The 25520-nt window shown below is 36.7% G+C and overlaps 1 protein-coding gene across 15 annotated transcripts in view; it reads right to left on the reverse strand.

Annotated features, from left to right (window-relative positions):
• Huwe1 (HECT, UBA and WWE domain containing E3 ubiquitin protein ligase 1) overlaps positions 1-25520 on the reverse strand; it is a 143276-nt gene that overhangs the window by 80538 nt on the left and 37218 nt on the right. For 13 of the 15 annotated variants that reach the window (XM_027432121.2, XM_027432122.2, XM_027432128.2 and 10 more), the window contains exons 3-18: positions 25190-25258; positions 20475-20573; positions 19668-19874; positions 17467-17619; positions 9774-9836; positions 7406-7483; positions 6611-6658; positions 6458-6526; positions 5474-5573; positions 4338-4438; positions 3881-4031; positions 3629-3756; positions 2915-3055; positions 2605-2710; positions 877-1086; positions 299-400 (exon numbers count right to left, since the gene is read on the reverse strand). In XM_027432121.2, the coding sequence (XP_027287922.1) occupies positions 299-400; positions 877-1086; positions 2605-2710; positions 2915-3055; positions 3629-3756; positions 3881-4031; positions 4338-4438; positions 5474-5573; positions 6458-6526; positions 6611-6658; positions 7406-7483; positions 9774-9836; positions 17467-17619; positions 19668-19874; positions 20475-20573; positions 25190-25234 (1801 nt within the window). In that variant the 5' untranslated portion in view covers positions 25235-25258. The remainder of the gene's footprint in view (positions 1-298; positions 401-876; positions 1087-2604; positions 2711-2914; positions 3056-3628; positions 3757-3880; positions 4032-4337; positions 4439-5473; positions 5574-6457; positions 6527-6610; positions 6659-7405; positions 7484-9773; positions 9837-17466; positions 17620-19667; positions 19875-20474; positions 20574-25189; positions 25259-25520) is intronic. The other 2 variants (XM_027432135.2, XM_027432133.2) reach the window with 1 other exon arrangement.

Consider the following 25520-nt stretch of genomic DNA (forward strand, 5'->3'; position numbering starts at 1 on the left):
ACAGAAAATAAATCTGTATTAATTCCAATCTAGTGGCCTCTACTTGACACCCTCCTAACAATTTATTTTGTTCATGCAAGCTTTTGACAGTAGGCCAAAATAAGATATGGAGACTGCAGAAAGAAGCAGCAAGTGAACAGAGTACAAAGCTAAGAAGTGTAAATTCCAATCATATTCAAGTAACAAAAAGCTATTGATTTACTAAGTATGCTTTACAAAAGGGTAAACATCAGAAGAACACGGAAAAAAATCTTGATAATCAAATGGTCTTAGAATGCAGTATACAGAATCAAAATACCATGCCGTATGCCATCAGAGAAAGCGGGGTCTTGAATGGCCTTCTTAAGGAAATTCAACATTGATTTGAGAAGTGCTGCTCGTTGTGGAATACACTGGACTCCTGGTACAGGAGAAAGGCAAAAGTATCATACAGAGCTCACCATTAAATCACAATAAATAGGTACACAAAACACATATTAAGAGACCCGTCTATATCTACTAAAGCAAAACTAGCAGACATTTAAAGTGAAATCTCCGGACATTGGAAAGAGTATTTTGAAAGTGGAAATTAAATCACCAAAGATGGCACAAGACCAGTATTAAAATTAGAGACCTAAGTAAAAAAAAAATTACAAAGTAAAAAAGATTCAACTTCCAAATTTACTCTGTTCCTCCCTTGGATATTATCATATCTGCCCTCCAAAATGTCTGTTTTGATAATCAATGTGTGAACTGCCAGAAGACCATAAAATGTTACAGGACATGTTCTTATAAGATAACCTCAAATGTACCATTAAGTGCCTCCTAAACCTCTCTTCTTCACGAGTTTAATAAGTCAGTCACTGTGAAAGACTGTGTATCTATGTGTCTACGCACCAGGACGGGGTCCAGGGCCAGGGCCAAGGCCAGGGCCAGGGCCAGGGCCAGGGCCAGGGCCGGGGCCAGGGCCCGGGCCAGGGCCAGGACCCGGGCCAGTGCCAGAGATGCTAGTGCTGCTGTTGGAACTTGATGCCCTTAATTCAACATCCAGCCGGTGCTCCATAGATATGGACGAGCCTGGACTGCTTTCCATAGTTACATCTGCAACTAAAGTACAAGTTATGATAAAGAAACTAATTAGAATAAAAGGTACTACGAAAAGAAAGATTTCTGAGAAAACTTCTTCCACCGAGGAAAGATGAACGATGCAAAACATGCAACTCTGTATATTATTGGCAGGTGGTAGGTAGTATGTAGAGCCTAGTAAAGGAGGTTAAATAACAAATGTAAAAAAAAAAACACTGAAAGTTTGATCTCAGTGCTTATAGAGAAGGATGTCTATGATATGTAATGAACAATGCAAGTGTCTTTGTGTTCTAAAACCTATATACATGTAAATGTGAACATAGAAATGATATTAATAAGGCTGGAAAGAGTCACAAACTAATAGCTATGTAGTAGGGTTTTAAGTGAGCATGAACATTTCCTTTATACCCTTGAAGAAAATAACTTTAATTGTGTAAAAGCAAAAACTTATTCTCTTGAAGTTATAAAATGTAGTAAAATACCCTTTAGTGTTTACAGTTTGAAATATATTCTTAAGTATGTTCCTACTTACATAAGTAAGCAAAAACTCAACTGTGTAACCTTTATAATGAATACACAATTTCTTTAGGAATACAACACAACCACTAGGATAAGTTTTAAATACTTGTTTCCTGGTCATCAGTTGGCAAAATTAACTAAATCAAGCATTTCATGTATCAGAATCTTTACTGAGCACTTACTGTTCTGCTTATTAAATATCGACAATCACTGATTTATAGTGGATAGTCAACCATTACTTATCAGCAGTTAATAGATATAACAACATTTTACTCAACACTTTGGGATCTCACCTGTGAACATATATGCCAGCATTACCAATAAAACAGAAACTGAGCAGAAAGGTTTCTAGGGACAGCAACACGCACAGACAAACATGCCCAAAGACAAAGCCGGAAAACAGCAACAGCATACTACTACTTATTGTTCTAATATCTTAATCGCAAGTAATAGTAGATACATGCAATGATAAGCTGGGTCATTAAGACTATTATATATTCTAATAAAGATTTATATTTGGGGGATCAGTTTTTATTCTATTATGAATTATATACTGAGAGGGAGTTGGAATTGGTTAAAAAAAAGACACAACACACTTAAAAACTAAGATGATCTGGTTTTATATGATCTTATGACGTTCCAAGGTCCCATTTAAAAATTCAGATTCTTCATGGAATTTGCCTAGCTTACACAAAACGTCCAAAATATATAGTACTGCAGTAGTAAAATAGACAATATTCTGACTACAGAGCTTATTATATTTTCGTAGAATGAATAAAATCATGAAACACATTAAGAAACATCAATTATTAAATGACTTTAGTCTTTAGTGACTCTGACCTACTGCAGCTCAACCATCTGCCTAACTCCCTGTTCTATTCCAAAGAATTCGTCATCACCTATATAAAAAAAATGATGAAAACAACCTGTGTCCCTTATAATTTCCGAGGAAGAATTGAAATACAGGTAAAAAGAAAAATCCCATACACAAAAATATTGACTTAATAACTTGTTAATTACCATCCATATCAGTCTCCATTTCTTCTCCTTCTTGAGTGGTACTAGGTCTCTGGATCTTTGGCTTGATCACAAATGGACATTCTTTTCGGCACAAATCTACTTCATGCTATAATCAAGGGGAAAATATTAAGAAAATCCTATACATTATAGGGATTAATAATTGTGATTAAAGACTATCAAGCAGATTATAAACTCAGTTTATAGAACCGTAAAAGAGATTAAGATGGTTACTTAGGATAGTTAGGACAGTGACTACTACACTCAGCATTCACTGGAATTCTAGGCAAAGTGAGCCTTAAATAATTAGTACCTCGAGTCTATAGATGAAGATAGAAAGACCACTATGAGACTGAAAAGCTGCCATGTCCAGGTTGGTAATGAGGTCAACCACTCTAACAGCTCTGGTGACAAATGTTATCTGGTCTTGTTCATCACCAAGAAACTTTATGACCTACAAGAAGAGAGAGGCAAACAATTACTGAAAAGACCTGTAAAAATTATATTCCCTAGCAAAAGTAAAGTGTGGGAGTCCCTGTGAGATAGCATAGTAAGAAAGGGGTGGGAGGAGGACACATGCCTGATGTTTTGTGCTTATCATATAATGCTATTATATGACTAGACTCAACATCTTGTGAGGCCACAAGGAAAACAATTCATTAATAGGATACATTTCTGTAAGTTTAATGCAAGCGAACACAAACAGGAAGAGCCACTGTATCTAAAATCCAACTAAACCAAAACAAAACAAAAAATCCTTATATAAATTTTTCTTAGGGTCAAACTTCATGTCATGCTAACTTGTAACATTGTCTTGACCCAAGGCCTCCAGACTATCAAACTGTGCTGGACTATAAGCACAGTTTAATATTGACAACAGATATGTTTTTGTTAATGGAGCAACTACAAATCAAACTGTAGTATAGCCCTTCTAGGATAAGATTTCTATTCTATCTGCTTCACTATAAAACATTTAGAAGAAGCAGTCGTATTTTCCCACAAATGTATTGGAAAAGAGGTAGAGTACCTTTAGTAAGGCTTCCATCATTCCACAGGAGACCAATGCTTCACCACCAGCATCATAACTGGCCAGATGGTATAAAAAGGAGAAGAGAGCAGTGGCAAACTGGTGGGGGTATGGGTCCATAGAAGGATCTACAAAGGAAATTGGTATGGGGGAGAAAAATCAGAATTTGGAATTAGGCTAGCAGGTCATTAAAACAATGACGATCTCAGGATCCTCTTGTTCCTAGGATAAATAATTACCACTTAAACCTACCAATCATGGCCTGGATGCAGTTCCGTACAAGGACAGGCAAAAATCCATGGTAGGATGCAGTTCCAGTACAGTCAATAATACTGCTGAGCTTGGGAGTTCTCTCCAAATGCACGATTGATGTTAATGTTCGCAAAGAAGCAGCTTTAATTTCCTATGAAAATACAAAGCAAACAACTGTCAAAAACAAACAAACAAAAAAAGAAAACTGCATGGATAACTGAACCCAGGCACAAATATCTTAAAATTGGAAAATTTAAGTAATTTTATTGAGAAGTGTTTTAGGAGACAGACACTGCAAATTTGGCATTTATTAATTTCAGTTTAATATTCAAAGAGAAAGTAAGAAAGAAGCAAAAGGTCAAAGCTTCCCTTCTGGGGCCTTTTCTAACTCCTTAGGAAAAAACAATAGGCAGATAAGTATGACCTTGACACATAGATATTATTAATACATACTTACCATAAGCTGCTTATCTGTTATTTGAAGGACATCCACCAACTCCTCTATCAACCCATTATACAAGATACTATTTGCTGACTCCTGCAAGGCATTGGAATATACTGCAAAAGAGAAGAAACAAATTAGGTACAAATGCAGTTATAAAACCATCATTGGATAATATACTTTCCAATTTGTACCAAAGGGTAAAAAAAAAATCACTAAATTATGACAGATTTTGGTAAGATCAAGATACTTACTAAAATTATCAGAAGGCTAACAAAAAAATTGGGGGGAATTTTGTAGGAAAAAAGAGGAACAAATTCATTTTTCCAACAACACTACTTGATAGAACTGTAACTATGCTTTGGATATAGGTATAGAATTTTATTTTAGCTTCTTCCTTTACTTGCTTTCACCATAAATGCTTTTATAATAAAGAGTTTTTATTTAGTAGACTAAATCATAAGTTTGATGACAATACCAAAAGTTAAGAATGTGTATAATCTACCCAGGTGTAGTGGCATACATCTTGAATTCTAGGATTTGGGGACTTCCAAGGACAGCAAGAGACACATAGTGAGAACCTGTCTCAACAATGCAGGCATATACTCAGAAGTAAAAATTGGCTGAGATGACAAACATCAATAGGTAGTCATTGTTATGGCAGAAGTTATACTAGGCATACACACAAACATGAGAAAGGATTTGAAGGCAAGGTGCTCAGCAACTTTAAGACTAGGTAAGCAAAATCTAAATGAAGGAGATGGGTGGTGGTGGTGGTGCACGCCTTTAATCCCAGCATTCGGGAGACAAAGGAAGGTGGATCTGTGTGAGTTCGAGGCCAGCCTGGTCTACAGAGTGAGTTCCAGGACAGCCTCCAAAGCTACTGAGAAACCCTGTCTCAAAAGATAAAAGAAAACAAACAAAAGTGATGATGACAACTGAGGCCATGTAACATGGCAATAAAGGCTTTAGTTTTTCTGATACACAAAGGAGCTAATGAATGATAAATGACTACAGCAAAGACTGAGAATGCAAGTAATTTTGTAATTTAGATTGCCATGATGAAGCCTCATATTGGTAAAGACAGATGAGGTTCATTAGAAATCAAGTTCAAACTGCCTAATTAGGACCAGTTAATTAGTGTTACTTACCTAATATAGATATTGCATGCAGTCTGGCCTGAACAGCTTGTAATCGTTTCCTGTGATTAGAAAAGCCATGGGCCAGCCGTATATGAGTAAATAACAGCATCTGTAGAGATATAACTTATATTAGGAAATCATTACAATGTTTTATTGTTGTTTTGGGGGAAGCTCTTACCTTTCAGGCTGCTTGGTAAAATGATTTGTTGCGATTTGCTAGGCTATCAAACTGAACTAGTATTACCTACTACTCTGAGATTAGTTGACAAGCCCAGAGTGACAAAACAGGGACACCTAGTATACTAATATTTCAAAGAAGCCAAGAATAGTCACTATACTGATAGATAATAATCTAATACTAATTCTTATTTTTGCTGGGTGGTGGTGGTGGTGCATGTCTCTAATGCCGATATGTGGGAAGCAGAGGCAGGTAGATCTCCATGACCTCGAGCCAGCCTGGTCTTCAAAGCAAGTTCCAAAACAGGCTCCAAAACTAGAAAAAACCTGTCTAGAAAAAACTAATTTTTTTCTATTTTTCTAGAAAGAGTTTCTTTGTGGCTATCCTGGAACTCGCTCTTGTAGACCAGGGTGGTCTTGAATTCATAGGGATCCGCCTGACTCTGCCTCGCAGGTGCTGGGATTAAAAAGTGCGCCACCACCGCACAGCCAAAACTCCTAATTTTTAATACATTAAATATTTGACCATTGCAAAAAAGAACAGAAGATAAGACAATTAAGTTCTCCTTTATGTATCCAAATTTGTTTGAGAAAGCTATCACCACTAATAGATAATCATTTGAGTTGGCTTGCAAGTTTATGTTCCAAACTCTGCTAAGGTGATAGGAACTTAGTATTGAGCACAGAAGTAGAAACAAACATGGGAAGAATCTAGTGTATATCATTTTGCTATGTTTTCTGCTTGCCCACCATTTTTGATTAGTGTATTTCAAAAAAACCACCATATGCTGGGGGTATTTTTCAGACATATTGTACCTGCTTATCCTTAGGAATGCTGTACATTTTGGTAAGAGATTCCATTATTTCAGAAGGGCTTTCTGAAATCTGTATTAGAAAAAATTAGTTAGGAACAAAACTTCAACTAAAAATTAAGCAACAAACCAGTTATATAAGAAAGAACCCTCTTACCTTGTCAAGTTGTTCTATGTGAATATAATGTAGTGTATTACTAGTTGTCTGAAATTAAAAAGTTGAAACAGTTGTTAGGGGTCATTAAATATCCCTTAAGAGCCACCTGAGAACAAAATGCCATCCTCTTTTTCTTTAAGACAATATTTTAAACTCAAGGTAATTTCAAAGCCATCCACTTTCCACATATACTAGTCACTTCTTTGAAACCACCAGTATTAAACTGTGATACCACCAGTATTAAACTGTTAGCCAGGCATATCCCATATTAAGTGCTCCTTTTTAATCCTTGCCTAAAAGTCTCCACTATCTCAATATTCATAGCAAAAACTGAATCGGTAAGAATTATTTATCATGTTTTAAATACGTTAATCTAAAAAATATTATTTGGTAATAAAAATGGAAGAAAGATCTGATTTATTAACCAATTTCTAAACCAAACATAATCTTGGTAGCTCACCCAGGAATATGGAACAACCACAGCATTTAAGCAACATTTTACAGGAAAATACAGAGCTTCTTACAGACTGGCTTAAATACAGAAACCTGAAACACAATCTGAGTCTATAAGCAAAATATACAAATGTGGTAGTGCCCAATAAAAGGGGCTCTATTTTTTGGCAGGTTCCAACCTAAAACCTAATTGTGTGTGAAGAGAAGTAGGCATATAATTAATACTTATTTCTGAAAAGTTTCTTAGGTACATCTAGGTTCATAGGACAGTGATATAGGTCAGAACATTCCCTCATTTAAACTAAGAGATTCTACAAACAATAACAAAGCAATCAGACTCACCCTTTTCTCAATTTTGACCTCAGCTCCAGGGTCTGCATAGAATTCAAAGTGTAGTGTGGTTGCGCTGGGTGGATATTTCTGTGGATAAAAGAGAAGAATCAGACACTGAGCTTGAACTGATTTAGGCAACACAGACACCTCCACTGCTTTCTCTTCCTCAAAGAGCTAGCCATTTGAACAACACATTGTGGCATCAGTATATTCTACACCAGTGGTATCTTTAGTCCCTTGCCCTGACCACAGTTCAGATGAAATCTGTTTGAAAAGGAATGGGAAGAGTGGAGTTTACAAATCAAAAAGTCTGTTTTTTACTCTCAGGTTATCCGTTACTCTTTCTAGTTATTCTCATGGTGGTGTCAAATATGCCAAGTAATAATGCATAACAATTTAAGAAAGAATGGAGAACAAGTGTCAGGGTCAAAATGCAAAGGGGCATTCTTATGAAAACTTATTACCAGCCTCCTCATGGTACTTTTTCTATTACTTTAAATACTTGCTTTCCCCAGCACTTGGGAGGCAGAGGCAGAGGCAGGTGGATCTCTTTGAGTTCGAGGCCAGCCTGGTCTCCAGAAGGAATGCCAGGATAGGCTCCAAAGCTACACAGAGAAACCCTGCCTCGAAAAACCAAAAATAAATAAATAACTCGATTTCTATAACATGCTAGAACACATTTCATTTTTACTGCACATGGCTACACCAAACAAAATGAACTACACCCTCAACGTTTATCTTCTATAACTTCACAAAAGTACCATGACAGACGAAATTCCAGGAATAGCATTCTGTTGGCCAGGCAATGATGGCACACACTTTTAATCCCAGCTATGGGAAGGCAGAGGCAGGCAAATCTTTGTGAGTTAAGGGCCAGTTTGGTCCACAGAGCAAGTTCCAGGATAGCCAAGGCTACACAAAGAAACACTGCCTCAAAAAAACAAACAAACAAACAAACAACAAATAACTCACATTCCCTTCCAAAATGACTTTATCATCGTATACCTATATAAAATTGGGTTCAACATGTATACATACTACATAAAGTACAAAATTTTCAAAATCTCAACCTTAATATAGGCCAAAGACTGAAACAGCTAACAGACATCACACAAACCTAGAAAGTCTTAACATGTATAAGGTTCAGAAATAAACCTACCACTCTTAAAATATTGCATTCTCAGCATTGGAACTGCAGACTGAATACTCTTAACATACAAGATATGCTTCCCATATTACCAACATCCATTCACAACAGTTCACTAAAGAACAGCTTTCAGCTATGTAGGAAGGTACCTGCTCTAATATGTAGATTTCTGTGACTAGAAAAAGAGCCGTACTAGTAAGGGATAAAGTTTTCCAGAAGATAAATTAGTTAATTTGATCTTATCCACTTGTGTTAAATATGACAAACGAGGCTACAGATGTGCCTTACAGATGGGGATAGCCTAAATCCATAATCAAGAACATGGGTTAAAAAAAGTAAACATGAAAACACACTGAAGAATATTAAATTCTTTTTAAAAAATATTTTAACCTGGGCGATGGTAGCACACACCTTCAATCCCAGCACTTGGGAGGCAGAGGCAGTCAGATCTCTGTGAGTTCAAGGCCAGCCTGGTCTACAGAGTGAGTGCCAGGATAGGCTCTAAAGCTATACAGAGAAACCCTATCTTGAAATACAAGCAAAAAAAATAATTTTTTTCTGTATGGCTGTTTTGCCTGTATGTAGGTCTACTATGTCATGTGAGTGCCTGGTGTCTACAGAGGCTATCAGATGCCATGGACATGCTAGGAATCAAACATGGGTCAACTAGTTTTGATCTACCACCTCTCCAGCCCCCTGTATTAAGTTCTAATTAATTCTAAAACAATTGCTCCCTATCAGCTGTCCCTGAACAACTCTCAAAGATCTGATAGTTGTGTACAAATACAAAAGTAAATGCACATTCTGGTGTTTTTTTTTTATTTGTATGTTTGTTTTTTTGAATGTTTAGATAGGTATCATGTAGCCAAAGCTGGTCTTGAACTAGTGATCTTCCTCCTGCCACATCCCAAATACTGAGATTATAGATGTGCACTAACTACTATTCCCAGCTTCACTTTCTGGGATTAAAAGGGAAAAAAAGGACACTATCAGTTTGATTCAAAAAATTCAGCTTACTTCCAGGAGTGTGTATATAAATACATACCCCCTCCCCCCTCCTCTCCTCTCTCTGAGAATCTTTATAATAAGCACAGAACTAAAGTTTCCTAAAGTCATTATGTATTATTTTTCCTCAGGTTCTACAAAGGTACTGATGTCAAATGTCAATTTATATTTATTCATTGTTAAGGCTCAGAAAGAGACAATATTATATCGCAAATAGTTACTCACCAACATGTGCAAGTCTCTGCAACATTCTGCAAGTCCAAAGCCATTCTCCTTTCCACCCCAGCTCTTAGTAAAGGAAAAAAAAGTGTTAACACAATACTTACAGACTAAGACTTACATTTATAAACTTTAATAAGAAAACATTCATCCATATAAAAGATGATAGAACAAAATCAAAGTCAAGACTCAAAGCAAGGAGGTGTTTCTAATGGCTGTTTCTTCAATTACAAATTATTTCATGGTTCTTTGAGGGTGCTCAAGGTAAGAGTGCATAGCAGCAATACTAGCTACTACATTCCACATGTCGGAATTCATGCTCGGTGACATTCAGTCATAACTGACCTTTCTCACCTGGGTGGAACCACACATCTTCTTGACAAATGAGCCAAATTACATGCTATAAGAGTATATATACTTTTTGTGTTGGTTTGAATAAGAATGGCCACCAGTGACTTATATATTTGAATGCCTTAGGATGCGTAGCAGTGCTGGAAGTATCTCACTGTGGGTGGGCTTTGGGGTTTCAAATGCCTTATCCAGACCCAGTATTTACTCTCTTCCTGCTGCCTCAAGCTCCTTCTCCAGCAGTCTACATGCATGCTGCCATGTTACCCACCATGGCTAAAAATGGGCAAAACTTTTGAGCCTGTAAGCAAGACCCAATTAAATGCTTTCCTTTATGAGTTATCATGATGTCTCATCACAGCAATACAACAATGACTAAGACACTTTGCCACGAAACTATAAAAACTTTCAAACAAGGGCATATGGTAATGGGTAGGACAGTTACTAATAATTTCGACACCCTAAATTCCAGCCACATAATTTTGCTTATGGACCAGCCTGCAGCATCTTTTCAGGCCTTTGAAATAACAAAAATTTTAACAGTAGGAGCAAGGTCTGACTGCATATTTAATAAGCTATTTCTTGCCTTAAGGTAAGGCATGCCTGGCCAGCTCAAACACAAATGCCTTCACTGGATTCTCACAAATACAATGTGTATCGCATTCATACTGATCTGGTATTATACCAGGAAAGGCTGAAGCATGGTGTTCTCTCTGTCTTCCTATCACCCCCTCCCTGTCTCCCCTCCCTCCTTCTGTGTATTCTCATTAGTTTCGTTCTTTAGAAATATAATCATGTCACAATCTCCCCAGTAAATCTATAAAACACTGTAGATAACTGAAGCTGCCATTCAGAGACTGGTAATAAAACCTACCCAATGCTAGAGAAATAAGCTTTTTAGAAGTCTTTATTTACCCAGAAGCAAAGAATAAAGAAAATGGGGGTCATGTTTTTTTTATTATTTATTTATTATTTTTTTATTCTCCAAATGATGGTAGCAATTTTAAAACAAAGGACATTCTGTTATACATAATTAATATTTTTAGGGCATTATACCTATGTTCTTTAGTGAAAACCATATTGTGGTGGTTAAGAATCAGAATACCCACCATAGGCTCATATGTTTGAATACTTGGTCCCCAGTTGATGTAATTGTCTAGAAATAATTAGGTGTTGAGGAGGAGGTATGTCACCTGGGGTAGGCCATGAGTTTTTAAAAGCCCTCGCCACTCCCAATTAGAACTTTCTGCCTCCTTATCGTGGGTCACGATATAAGCTCTCAGCTACTGCTCCAATACCATGCCTGCCCACTTGATGGCATGCTCACCATGATGATCCCAAACTCTAAACATCTGGAATCATGAGCACCAAATTAAATGCTGTCTTTTACAAGTTGTCCTGACCATACTATCTTATTAAAACAATTGAAACATTACCCACAAAAGTTGGTACCAGGAGATAGACTATTGTTATGACATGACTGACTGACCATGCTTTTATTCTGAAGAATATGGAAGACTCTAGACTTTGGAATAGTAAAGTGGTTGACTGCTGTAAGCAAGGCTTATCTGCCCTTTCTAGCAGGAGCTTGGAAGAAAATAGTACTGAGAAGAGGGTGGACTATGGTGGCGTAGCTCAACAAGTTTCAGAGAACAATAGTAGCGATTGAAATAAAGACCATTCTTATATTTTGGTGAAGAATGTGGCTGCTTTTTGTCCTTGTCCTAAGAATCTTCCTGAGGCTAAACTGAAAAGTTCTGGACTATTTTCATACAGAGAGTATTTCAAGACATTGTAATAATTGATTCTGTTCTGGGATTAATAGCAAGCATTTTTATTCAGGCCTACAATGGAAAAAACCAAGCAAGGCAAAAAGAAATATAAAATGTATAGTTTGAAGAGAAAAAGAACACCAGGAAATTTGATACTGGAGCAAAGACTTGTGCTGAAAGATGAAAAACAAAATAGGCCAGATGCAAAATATAGAAAATGGTACACTTGGGGCTAGAGAGATGGCTCAGAGGTTAAGAGCACTGACTGCTCTTCCAGAAGTCCTGAGTTCAATTCCCAGCAACCACATGGTGGCTCACAACCATCCATTATAAGATCTGGTGCTCTCTTCTGGTGTGGAGATATACATGGAAGCAGAATGTTGTATACAAAAAAAAAAAGAAAGAAAATGGTACTCTTGTGCTAAAACCCCACATGCAGCTAATCTTTCAATTTGTAAAAGGAAAAGGCCTAAAGGATTTTTCTGCTCCTAAAAGGCTATAACAAATCAAATCTTAAGCAAATGTAGTAATTCAATAGTCTCCATCCTCCTAAGAAGCAGCCAGACATGGCAGCACCAACAATATAGTTCTGGCTTTAAGGCTATAAAGGATACAGGAGAAACATGGTTGTGGAATCTTTCTACATTGTTATAATATAGCACAATGCCAGGCGAGTTCCTTCCTGCATGGAGTCCCTGAGAAGATACTGCATGGATCTGTGGAATCTGCCAGGGATTCTGCCAGGGAACACAGCCTACACGGAGTAGAACCAGATCAAAACAAGAAGTGTGTTTGCAGTCAGCAAAAGAGGGAAGGCAGACCTTCTTGGACAGGAGGAATGTTGTTATAGGACTTGGAGTTCGCCCTGATGGGTTTCCATCTTGCTTTGGCTCAGTGTTTCCTCACTATACCTGCATTCCTCCATTTGAGAATGCTAAAATATATATTCTATGCCATTATATGTTAGAAGAAAGTAATTTTATGATTTTGACTTTGTATTACATACAATTAACAGACTGCGTTGAGTCACAGAAAAAACTGAACTTTTAGTTCTTCTAAATGCCATGTGTCTTAGAAGACCAGGGAGTAGAATATGGTGGTTTGAATGAGAATGGCCCCTATACTATAGGCTATCTTTGAATACTTGGTAAGGATTAATAGTTATGGCCTTATTGGAGGAGGTACCACTGAGGGTAGGCTTCTGAGGTTTCAAAAGCCCATTTCAATCTCAATTAGCTCTCTCTGTCTAGTGCTTGTGGACCAAGACTTAAGATCTCTGCTACTTCTCGAATGCTTGCCTGCCTGCTGTCATACTCTCCACCATGATGGTCATGGACTCTAATCCTCTAAAACCATGAGCCCTCACATAAACTCTCTTTTACAAGTTGCCTTGGTCATGATGTTTTATCACCACACTAGAAAAGACATACACTAAACTACTTGAAAACTATTTTACCTATCCTCTCTCAATTGGCTAGTGTAGCTATTTCTTAACAATGATAATGAAAACGGCAGAACAGGAAAGTCCAAAAACCCACCTATCACAAAAGGTATGAATGCATTTAACAAACAACTCAAAATTAATTGACTTCAAACCAGCTTTTTGAAATTTAACTTACTCTACCCTATCCTACATGCAGCAGCTGCAAACTATAGTCCACATACCTAGAGGGAGGACAATAATTCATGCAATAAGTGATTGCTTTGGTCTCTGAAAGACCAGATAAAAGGGGCTTGCTACACTACTAGTCTGCTTAAATTGGAACTTTCCCAAGAGCAAGAACTTTATTGAAAACACTGAATAAATGCAGTAAGTAGCATACGGTTCTGTTTAACATTTAATAAATGCCCATGGAGGTCAGAAGGCAAGGTCAGGTGTTGTTCCTTTGGTAATATTTACCTGGTTTTATTTGAGATTAGAGCTCTTTCACTGGCCTGGAACTAACCAAGTAAGGTTTCCCTAGCTGGCCAGTGAGCCCTAAATATCCACCCATCTCTATATCCTGTGTGTGTGTGTGTGTGTGTGTGTGTGCGTGCGCGCGCGCAGGCCAGAGGACAACACTGGGTTTCAAGCACTTCCAGGCATTTTTATGTGGGTTCTAGAGATTCAATTCAGGTCCTTGTGCTTCTATGAAGAACTTTCCTGTGATCTATATTCCCAGTGTTCTCTACTTTGATGCATTCAAAGGCTAACTAGATAATCCAAAAATTATACATCTATATTGATGTATGCACTATGTATAAAAATAGTTTATAAAGGAAATATCAACAACAATGTAGGAAAGAACAGAGAAATAAGATCAAAGTTTCTGTATACTATTAAAAAGAAATTGAGTGGCTCAGAATGTGGCTCAGTGGTTGAGGTTTGCACAGTATACACAAAGACCTACTTTCAATCCCTAGAACTACAACCAACAACAAAACAAAAAATTAAGCTGGTATTTAAGTACAATTTATCAATTCCAATTTCCAGGGCAAGTATCAATGACTAACTAAAAGACCAACATGGAAACTGACAACCTGAACAAGGCCAAATCAACTATACCTACTAGACAGATAGAACCTATGTAAGAATGGAACATATATTTCCTGAGACACACTGAAAATTCTCCCAATAGATCCTACGTTTGGTAGCAAAACGACCCTTAATACTTCTAAACCAAGTCTCTGCCAACAACTGTGTCCTTAGATGTGTGTGTGGGGGGGGGGGGAGGTATTCAGAAATCCATGACAAAAGGCAATCTGAAGAATAAACAAGTAAGGCTGGAGAAATGGCTCAGTGGTTAAGAGCCCACTGGCTGGTTGCTTTTCCAGAGGTCCTGAGTTCAATTTCAAGCAACCACATGGTAACTCACAACCATATATACAATGGGATCTAATTCCCTCTTCTGGTGTGCATGAAGACAGGTCACTCACATTCATTAAATATTAAAAAATTCACAAATGCATAGTAATTAAACTGTACTCTTAACCACCAATGGGCTGAAGGGGGAAAAATCACATGGAAAAAAATCATAAAGTTACTGATCTGAGTAAAATAAGAGTGTAATCCCACAAATCAAAACATATATTAAAAATTGGGTACCTCAACATCCTTATCTTAAATAAACCGTAGTCAACCCAAGCCAAATAAGGAACATGTGAAGAAAACAGACTAGACTGATCAAAAAAAAGTACACCTTTACAAATATGTATAAGGGTTACTAGTGAAGAAAGAATTAAGTTAAATAAGAACATGTGAAGCACAAGGACCATATTCAATGAAAACTATTTTAAAACCACTATTGTTTAATTATGGCCCAAATATTCTTAAACAAAAGATATTTACTATGACAAATGTTTGTAATAGGAGAAAAATACAATACAAATTACCCATATAGGAAGAAAACGGACAACCATGGATGGCATAATTTAACAGTACTTAATTTTTTCACATTAGAGTATACAGTTTCACGGTAAAAAGTTTTGCTTTCTTCCTCCATAGAAACAGCCTTTCCACTTCTTCACAATTCTCTGTGAAATGGGGCTGTACTACACAACTCAGGCTTACCCAAACTAAGTATTCTCCTGCTTCTGTTGCCCAAATACTGGACTTACAGAGGTGTGCCCTGCCTGGCTATGTAGTTAAATTATCCTTAAATGATTTTAGATTTGTGACTTGATCTTTCTTTGAGGCAGAGCCTTGTAGATCCTAAATTGGTCTTGAAACTGCTATATTGGCAAGGATTGACCTTCAATTTCTTATTCTTCAAAGTACTAGGACTTCGGGTATAGAACAACACATCCAGTCTATGCATGTTAGTTAGGAAAGCACTCTACCAACTAAACTACATCTTTAGCCAAAGATTCCTGTTTTTAGCATAGTGCTCTTTGATAATATCTTAACTTTGCTTTCCTGATTTAGGATCCACCAAATTGTTTCCAGAGTAGTAAACAAGTTGTTAACAATCCATTCACCATCTGTTAATGTTCTTATGTTTTTGTTATCTGGCTTTGGGACCTACTGATTCATCAATCTGGCTACGTTATGCTAATTACTATTTCTTTATAAAAGAGTTTCATACTTTCAGTACTTTCTGACATTTACAATATTTTCTTGCCCATTCTCATAACTTCCAGAAGACATGAAATTTGCTGAAAATCATATGGGTAAGAGTATATAAAGGCTGGAGGCTACACAGAAAAGACAGGTAAGTCAAGCAAATCTAAACATGCAAGACAATCATAGGGCAACCATTAAATTAGCTATTATTAAAGTCTTCACCCAGGTGTGATAACACATGCATGTAATCCTAGCACTATAGATAGGGGCAAATGAAGGAGAACATTAGGCTACCGTGATTGGGGTGGTTTGAACAAGAAGGACCCCCACAGACATATATTTGAGTGCTTGGCTCGAAGTTGGTGGACTGTTTTAAGAAGTGTTAGGAGGTGAAGCTTTGTGAGTAGTTGTGGTTATGTCAGAGGTGTCACTGGGGATGGGCTTTGAGGTTTCAAAAGCCCATGCCAAACCCAGTCTCCAGCTTTCTGTTCTGCCTCCTGCTTGCAGATCAGGATGCAAGCTCTCAACTACTGCTTCTATGCCACACATGCCTGTTGGCCACCATGTTCTCCTGCCATGACAGTCATGTATTAAACCCTCTGAAACTGTAGGCAAGCCTGCTATTAAATGCTTTCTTCTAAAAGTTACTTTGGTCATCGTATGTCCTCAAAACAATAGAATAGTAACTAAGATAAATGACCCTGCAAAAAGAACTTTAGAACCACTTCACAGCAAACTTGACTATGTTATCAATTAACCTCTAAGAACACCACACAAACTTTGGGTACAGTTGAATTTTCCTGTAAGAACGCTTGACTCCAATACAATCACCACCAATAGAAAAAAAAAAACTGATGGCTGATCATAACACAAAGTATCCTACATTATTCTAAACAGTTCTTAGTCTTAAATACCCAGATAAGAAGAATTATTTTAGAACTAAGATTCAAATCTGGACCTTTATTTTCTATATGCTATTTTCTAGATAAGAATCCAAATTTTGCTGCTGGGGGTTGGTGGTGCACCCCTTTAATCCCAACACTCGGGAGGCAGAGGCAGGTGGATCTCTGTTGAGTTCGAGGCCAGCCTGGTCTCCAGAGTGAGTGCCAGGATAGGCTCCAAAGCTACACAGAGAAACCCTGTCTCAAAAAAAAAATAATTTAATCCCAGCACTCGGGAGGCAGAGGCAGGTGGATCTCTGTGAGTTTGAGACCAGCCTGGTCTACAAGAGCTAGTTCCAGGACAGCCTCCAAAGCCACAGAGAAACCCTGTCTTGAAAAACCAAAAGAATCCAAATTTTGAACTTCTTAGGAGCAGAAATTTCAGTTTTGAGCAAAGGGTTTTGTTTTATGAGCAGAGATTAATGAAATGATTCAAAATTACTTAATACTTTAGAATTCTCCTGCTATCTGAAACTTTATTACCCTGTCCCAAATATTTGTACTCAATTAAACAAAGTTAACTAAAGGATTTTAGCCTGTTTATAAAGAGTAACATGCTCTGATGTTTGTTTTTCTAGTCTTCACTCAAGACTCACCTCTGCCAAATGCTGCAGCCTTGTCAGTAGTGGGGTTCTCTTGTCAGATCCAAGACGTGTGATATAGTTTGATCTTTTGCTAAATACATATAGAAGGTTAAGGACTGCCAGCACCACTTGCATATCAGAGGAAGCCAATAAAGTTGTCAAATGCTAAAAGAACAAAAAAGGACAAAGTTCAACTCATCAGACACTAGGCACAAAAAGCAAAAGAAAAAATTTAAATTTAATAATGTATGTCAACATTAAACCTATTAAATTACTGAGACACAATACACAAAAATATATAGTTAAGCTCTTAAATATGTAATCCTACACTTAAGAAGAGCTAACCAGAAACTGCAATGAAAAACTGTAAATTGCAGTTTAAAATTGTAACTGTGTCTCTACATAAGGAAAGATATCAAGGTAGAAATATGCTATAATACATACAAAACTAAAAAAACATTGCATTTCCAAATGTTGTGAAACTAAGCTAATTCTATGCCTATTCCTTTAGGATAAATACAAAAAGAACTCATATAAAAACTAGAGCTCAACAGCTGTGCGCAATTATGCAAAACAAAACTATTAAAGTTTGAGAGTAACCTGGGTGATTTTTTTTTCTTTTAAAACATTCACCCATATACTGAAGCAATTAATTGGTCAAAATTAAAACCAGTATGCAATTAAATTGGAAATTAACGACAGCGCTTTGTTATCTTAATGGTCATGGACTTCCTTGAACAGTACATCTATTTAATTATCAAGACCGTTTTTTCCCCAAGACAGATAGGGCTAAGTTAAAAAAAAAAAAAAAAAGACTGTTTATTCATCCCCACTTGAAAGAGCTGGAACTAGACATTTTCTTTCTGCTTATTTGTTCTGGTTCTGTTTCTTTAGGAAAATAAAACAAAAGCAACAGGATGGTACCAAGGTTAACTCAAAAGTTGGACTAAAGGAAAATAATTTCTTACAGTATTTTGACCATTCATTTTTTTTAGAATTTATTTTCAGTGTTTTGTCTCAACACTCATGGCTGTGTCTGTGTATATGCCTGGTAACCTCAAAGGTCAGATCACCAGGCACTGTAGTTACAGATAGTTGTGAGCCTCCATGTGACTGCTAGGAATCCAAACCTGGGTCCTCTGCTTAATTGTTAAGCCATTTTTTCCAGCCCCCTTTTGATCGTTTAAGAAACCCATGGATTACTCTATCCACCTTAGTCTTTATGAGTTTAGAGGACATAGTAGGCTCAGTCTGACCTACATCATCCATCCCCTCAACTTACCAAGGATAGGTAAGTAGCAATGTATTCCCATTCACATTTTGGTCAGTATTCAAAAGACACAGTTAACTAGTAACACTGCACTTACATGTCACAATTTGGATGAAAAATATTCCTTCGCAGGCTTGTGTTTGAACCCTTGGTCAGCAGCTAGTGGCACTGTTTTTGGAAGGTTGTGGGACTTTTAGAAGTGGGTCTCTAGGGTTGAGCCTTGAATGTTATTATAGCTTAGTACAGCTTCCTGATTCTCAAAAATGTAGTAAACAACTACCATGAGCTCCCACTATGGTGGAGTTGCCTGCCCCTTCCTTGCTAAGATGAACTTTGTCCCCTTAAACCGTGAGCCAAATAAATTATAATTTTCCACCCTTAAGTTGTTTCTTGTCAGAATTTGGTGACAGGAACAAAAGTGACTAATATAATTGTGACAGGCATTACAAATAATTAATAGTTTTTATTATTAATTATTTATGAAGACATACCATTTTGAATAAGAAACTTTGAGTCTACAGCATTTGTATATGGCAAGGTTCCTGAAACTAATCTCCCCACAGATATTACAAGAGGACTCTAAGTGTTTTGCTAAAGGTTTGGGAAAGTAGAAAAAACGCTGAAAAATGTAGGCACATTAATTTAAGGAAATCAAACAATTTTTTAAATAGCTAAGAATAACTTGGGACACTTCTAGTCTTGGAAAGGTAGAGTAAATATAGAGAACTTTTCCCATTAACCCCAAAATGGGTAATACTCAAGAAATGTTTTACTAGTATCACTAGGCAAGTACTCTACCACTAAGCTAAATCCCCCAGCCTTACTATTATCTTTGATGCTGATTAACTTAAGAACGCCACTGAAAAAAAAAAGTCAACCATTAAAAATAGAAATTCCCATGTTTGTGGATATACATGGTTATAGTTAAGAACAGACTACTTACCTCTATGGAACTGTACAGATGCCGAGAAAAGCTGTACTCAATAAGTAAGGCTGTGAAGTTCAATACAGCCAATAGAAGCATTTTTAGCTGTTCCTTTTCTGGCCTATCACATACAAGCATCCATGACATACTCTCCACTGTTTGTCCAGCATCTGCCAGAATTCCATCAAAGCGGTCCAACAGATCCACCCAGTGATATAACTCACACTAGAGAAAATAAAAATAATATAAACATATAAAAGCAGCTAGCTGGGAATAGGTATGCTCTGGTAGTAATCTTAGTATTGAGGAGACTAAGATGGAAGAATCCAGAGTCCGAGACGGGCCTGGACAACACTGTGAGACCCTTCATCAAATAATAACGGTAATAACAGAATGGGCACGTTGGAGTAGAATTTTACTTAAGACAATTTTTTCTTACTTTTTCAAACATCAATTTGTGTGGGTGTGGATGTATGTGCAATACAGCATGCATGCAGAGGTCAAGGGACAATTTGGGGGGAATTGGTCCTTTACATCTACTATGAGGGATACAGGGATCAAATTCAGGTCACCAGACTTGGTAAATAAGTGTCTTTACTTGCTGAACTATCATCTCTCTGGCCCAACACATTTTTTTAAAAAAATTTCTTGGTAACAATTCACGTTAAGTACCAGAGGTCTAGAGCTTTGATACACTCATGCTAGAAATTTAAGTGACTACAGAATCACGCCATTCCATTCTGGTTTCTCTTGTCATTATCAAAGCACATAAAATGATGTACTAATAGCATATGCCCTGTCTTCTGTTGTTATGGGTTTACATACCTTGCCAATGTTCCATGTTTTGATTTGCTGCAGTTCCAAGAGGAGTTGCTCATCATTACAAACTTTGAGTTTGTCTATTAAGGCTCTGCAGTCTGCAGGCTAAGAAAAACAAACAAATATTCACAAAAGGTGTTTTTGAATAAGGGAGAAACAATGAGGAATGGGGAAAATGACCTTTAAGCCCACAAAGCAATTCAACTTTTGCTTATATAAAATTAGATCTCCAAGAAGATAACATGGGATTACAATAGAAACCTCATGAGGAAATACTTTCATTCCCAACAAACCACTATGTATTTGTTTAAACATGTATATGAAGACAAACTAGTTAGAAGTACAGAGACAACAAACAGAAAGAAAGGAAATAAGGTAAGCAACACTAAAAGCATAATTAAGTAATCTGGGACATAGTTTAAAAGGTAACTCAAATGTCTGGTGTTGTTACAATGAGTTGGATAAAAAAGGAAAAAAGACAGCCAGAACAAATTCAGTTAAAGGAAAAGGCTAGGATCGGTTAATTTTTCTACAGTATTAATCCTTGAATTGGAAAAGAGCAAAGAGCTTCTGAACTTTGTAAACTAAGACTCCACTCTTACTTGTTCACATTTCCACACATTCCTGATCTCTTGTACAGATGAACAGGACCATTCATCGGGTATCAAGGAGTGGATTGAGAATTTATAGTAAAAGTTCTGAAAGTGGAAAGGAAAATTGGGATAGGGACTGATACTGGGAAGCAGTCTATTAGTGGACAACAGTTGGGGAAAGTGGTAATACTTTTTATTTAACTCTATAACTGGTGTCATGGGAATAGAGCTAGCTTTGACACCAAACAAATCTACATTCTGTTTTTGGTTTTATGATTAGTAAGCTATCTTGATTATGAGTGAGTTCTACTTACTGCCCATTTACTGATCAGAAAAACAGAAGTGACCTAATAAGCTAGCTTGGAGAGGCAGTCCAAGTACCTGCCACTTGAGTGTACATAATAAGAGATTTAAATACTGAGACAGTATGCTTTTTTAAAAAAATAAATAAACAACATGGGATTCAGAATTAAAGTTAGTCATTTTGAATCTGAATATCCTCATCCAAAAGAAGAATAGATAACACCTAGATATCCAACAATGTTGTTGTGAGATGTAAAACTAGAGGAAACCCTAAAGATTGCCATAGAGTATAATGATATTTAAAAATGTATGTTTTCTTTAAGCCAAACTCCCAACCTTGCTATAGATCTACCTCAAATTTTTGTGATAATGAAATTCATGCAAACCCTTAACACCAAATCCTTTTACAAACCAGGACTGACCCTTTCGGCTCCATTACCACCTTTTTTGAAATATAGGCTGTGGGAGAATCAGTGAACCACAAGAAGTAACGGAAAACACAGAGAATTGGAGTCACCTGATCACAAAGTTCATTTGTCCCTTCCCATCTCCATTTACTTGGATCTAGTATCAAATACATCTATTTAAATTTCTAATGGTATACAGATAGATAGGCAAATCCAATTTTATGATTCTGTGGACTAGGTAATACCCATTTTATGGTTAACACTTGGGTCCTGTAAGAACTTGGCATATCCATATTACATGGCATTTAATTTCGCACAAACCTGGTACTCAAACCAGAAGCTGCTTAAATGCACTATAGGTGTTGGCCAAAGATACTATGGCCTTTGCTAAACTAAGATATTGCCTGTGATTGACTTGGGGCTTGCCAAACACACTAAAGTGAGATACCTGGGCCTACTGGGACAAGCCACACACATATAAGGGTAGCTTGCAATATAGCCTGGACCTTTCTATCTTTCCTAGACCTCAACCTCATTATCATTTCATTGTTGCCTACTGAATACTTTGGAGGTTAGCAATATTAGTTTGCAATCGAAAGTATCACATGTTTCTCTTTCTCTGTGTTATATGGGACAAAATAAAGCAACTGTCTCTTGTTTTCTCTTTTTTTTTTGGAGACAGGGTCTCCCTATGTAGACCAAGTTCATCTTGAACTCAAAGATCACCTGCCTCTGTCTCCCAAGTACTCAGATTAAAAGTCTTCCACCACCATACTTGTCTGTCCCTTGTCTCTCATTTTCAAACAAACTTTCCAACATCACTCAGACTTGTGGTCGAGAAACTTGTTTAAAAAATTATCATCATCCTTGTTGTGAGAAAGAGAAAGGGGGGGAAAGCGATGCAAAATTGGTTCTCTTCATCTTATGTGACTCTAGGGGCTGAACTCAGGTCACTGAACTTAAAACGGTGAACCACCTCGTGGGCCCCAACAAACATTCTTGATGTGGTAGCTCCACCAGACCCTTTTCACAGGGTTCATCTCACACATTTAAGTCATCTAAGGTCCTCGTATTTTCTGATTATAAAATTTACTCAGACTTACTACAACACCATTCCTCTCTTTCTATGCTACATAAATGCAAACCAAGTAGGACTGTCCACACTCATAGGAAAAGGCAAGCCACCTGTCAGTTCAAAGTTTCATACCAGCTACCACAGTTTACATGAATTTGTTCCCAAAGATATCAAACTTAGGGGGAAAATCTTTTGCAATGTTGTCAATATACTAAGTGATCAATTTAAAAAATCTTAAAAATAAAACCTAGGACTGATACCAGTATGAGAAACTGGACAATCTTCTGCATTGCCTGAGTACAACAGGCAACTCAAGCCTTAAAACACATCTAGTCAGTGACTTTACATTCTAAGTAATCTGATAGAAGCTAGGAAATTCACAGGTGTGACTGTAAGAGTCTTATAATTCACTTAGCATAAAAAAATAAAATTTGCATTTCTCTGATCACCTTTAAGATCAATTCTTTCTATTTTACTGGCTTTGTTCCTTCTCTGAAAGGTTTTACGCCCATTTTGTCATTGGGATATTCATTTCTTCTATTGACTTAGCATGAAAGATACTAAATACATTGGGTTACAAATATTTTCTCCAGCTTTTCATGTCCCATCACTCTCCCACACACCTGAGCTTAATTGGGGTATTAAGTGTAACATAAAAACAGCATATTATTAACATAATTGGTGACTTTAGATGGATGCATACACTCATATTACCATCACCACATTCCACCACATCACCTCCAAGTTTCCTTGTGGCTTTTTGTTTGTGTTAAGAACACTTAACATGAAGTTTATCCTCAACAAAAATCTTAAGTACTATAATTTACCCTTAACTGTAAGTTCTAAAACTTACCCTTTTCTTTTCACATAGGGTATCACTATGCAGGCCAGGCTGACCCTGAATTTGTGGATCTCTTACAGACATGAGCCACCACACCCAGCTTGTTCTCATTTGTATAACTAATACAAACCCATAGAAAAATTCCCCCCTTACATCCCCTAATAACCACCATTCATTCTGTTGCCTACTTACATACCTTTGACTATTGTATATGCCCCACATTAGAGGAAACATGCAGTATTTGTTCCTCTGTGATTAACTTACTTCACTTTTCATTCTTCTGGGGGTTAATTTTAAAAAGTAAGAAACTTCTTCAACTTCATAGTGAAAAGACCACAAATAACCCAATTTTAAAGTGGGCAAAGGAATTTGAAAAGTTTTCTTCAAAGACATATAAATGGCCAAATGGCACATACAAAAGTACTCAGCATCGCTAATAATCAGGGAAATGCAAATCAAAATCATAATGAGATATTACCTCATACCTGTTAGAATGGCTATTTTCATGTGTCCATTTATTTTGGATATGGTATTTTACATTTCCATTTTGGTTTTTTGTCCTTTGCTTTAATGCTTGGAAGGGCAATCCCCACCTAAGACAAGGTAAACATTCACCTGTATGTTCTACTTCTCCTATAATTTCTTTTAAAATATCTGATTTTGATGACTTAGCTACAATTTACTTCAGTTAACAGTCCCCCGCTTCATCCCACCCAAATCAAAAGTAATTTTCTTGGCACAAACTAATACTGTTCTATCCCATAATATATAATTCCTCTATTAAGTTCTTATGTAATCTAGATTGTCCTGATTTTCAATTCTCCTATCAGTATAGTCTTACACTCACTGATGGATGGAACTGTATTATTTTCAAAATCTTAATTCCTTAAAACTTTTTTATTCACTTTCAAATGATATTATAGTATAGCCATCAAAATTTATCGATGCCAAAACACATCAGAAACAAAATCAAATGAAAATCACATCTGTACAGCAAGAAAATGTTCAACACACAGTATTTTTTCAAAAATCACCCCGATATTCCAATGTCAAAATACAAAATAAAAGATTGAAGATTAATTTTAAAAAGTTAACAAACTTACCTTTTTTGTTTCAAAGCCAAAGAAAAAACCCTGACTTCTAATAGCTTTGGTAAAATTTAATTCTACATGCTTACTTGTGGCCTGAGAATCCATTTCAGGGAGGCACATCTACCCACTATTCCTTTTACACAAAGCTACTAACTTCTAATCAAAAGAAGTCCAAAAGGCAAGGTTGTACTTTTATTTTGTTTTGCAGTGTTCAGGATGGAACCCAAGGCTTCATGCATGATAGGCAAGCACTCTACAACAAAGCTCTTTTTCCTAGCCTCACAAAGTTGCTGTATTAACACTTTCTATAAATTGAACATATTTATTTGGAAGATCAGAATGGCTGAACTGGTCACAATGATTTTTTTTCCTGAAATGAAGAAAACAAGCAAAGCAAACATGGATACTCACAGCCTCAGTAGGTGTCTTTTTCAGTTTAGTCCTGTCTACTTTCATGTTTTCAATTTTCTGCTTTAAGATCTGAAAAGAAAACCAAACTAATGAGAACGTACAAAGTTGATGATAATCTAGTTATATATTATTAGACATACAAAATATTGGACAAGGAGTATGCAAGATACCTGGTATAAAAACATTGGAGTTATGTTATGCTAACTCATGGGTATGGCTATGAGACAGAAGAGGGTATCTTTAGATACAACTGGCCCACAATCCCTGTTATCTAAGCCCAAAACGAAATTAATCCAAAACAAAAAGATTTTTTTCCCTCTCCTTTGAAGGA

The sequence above is a fragment of the Cricetulus griseus genome, chromosome X (genome assembly GCF_003668045.3).
Source record: "Cricetulus griseus strain 17A/GY chromosome X, alternate assembly CriGri-PICRH-1.0, whole genome shotgun sequence".
In the NCBI taxonomy this organism is placed as follows: domain Eukaryota; kingdom Metazoa; phylum Chordata; class Mammalia; order Rodentia; family Cricetidae; genus Cricetulus; species Cricetulus griseus.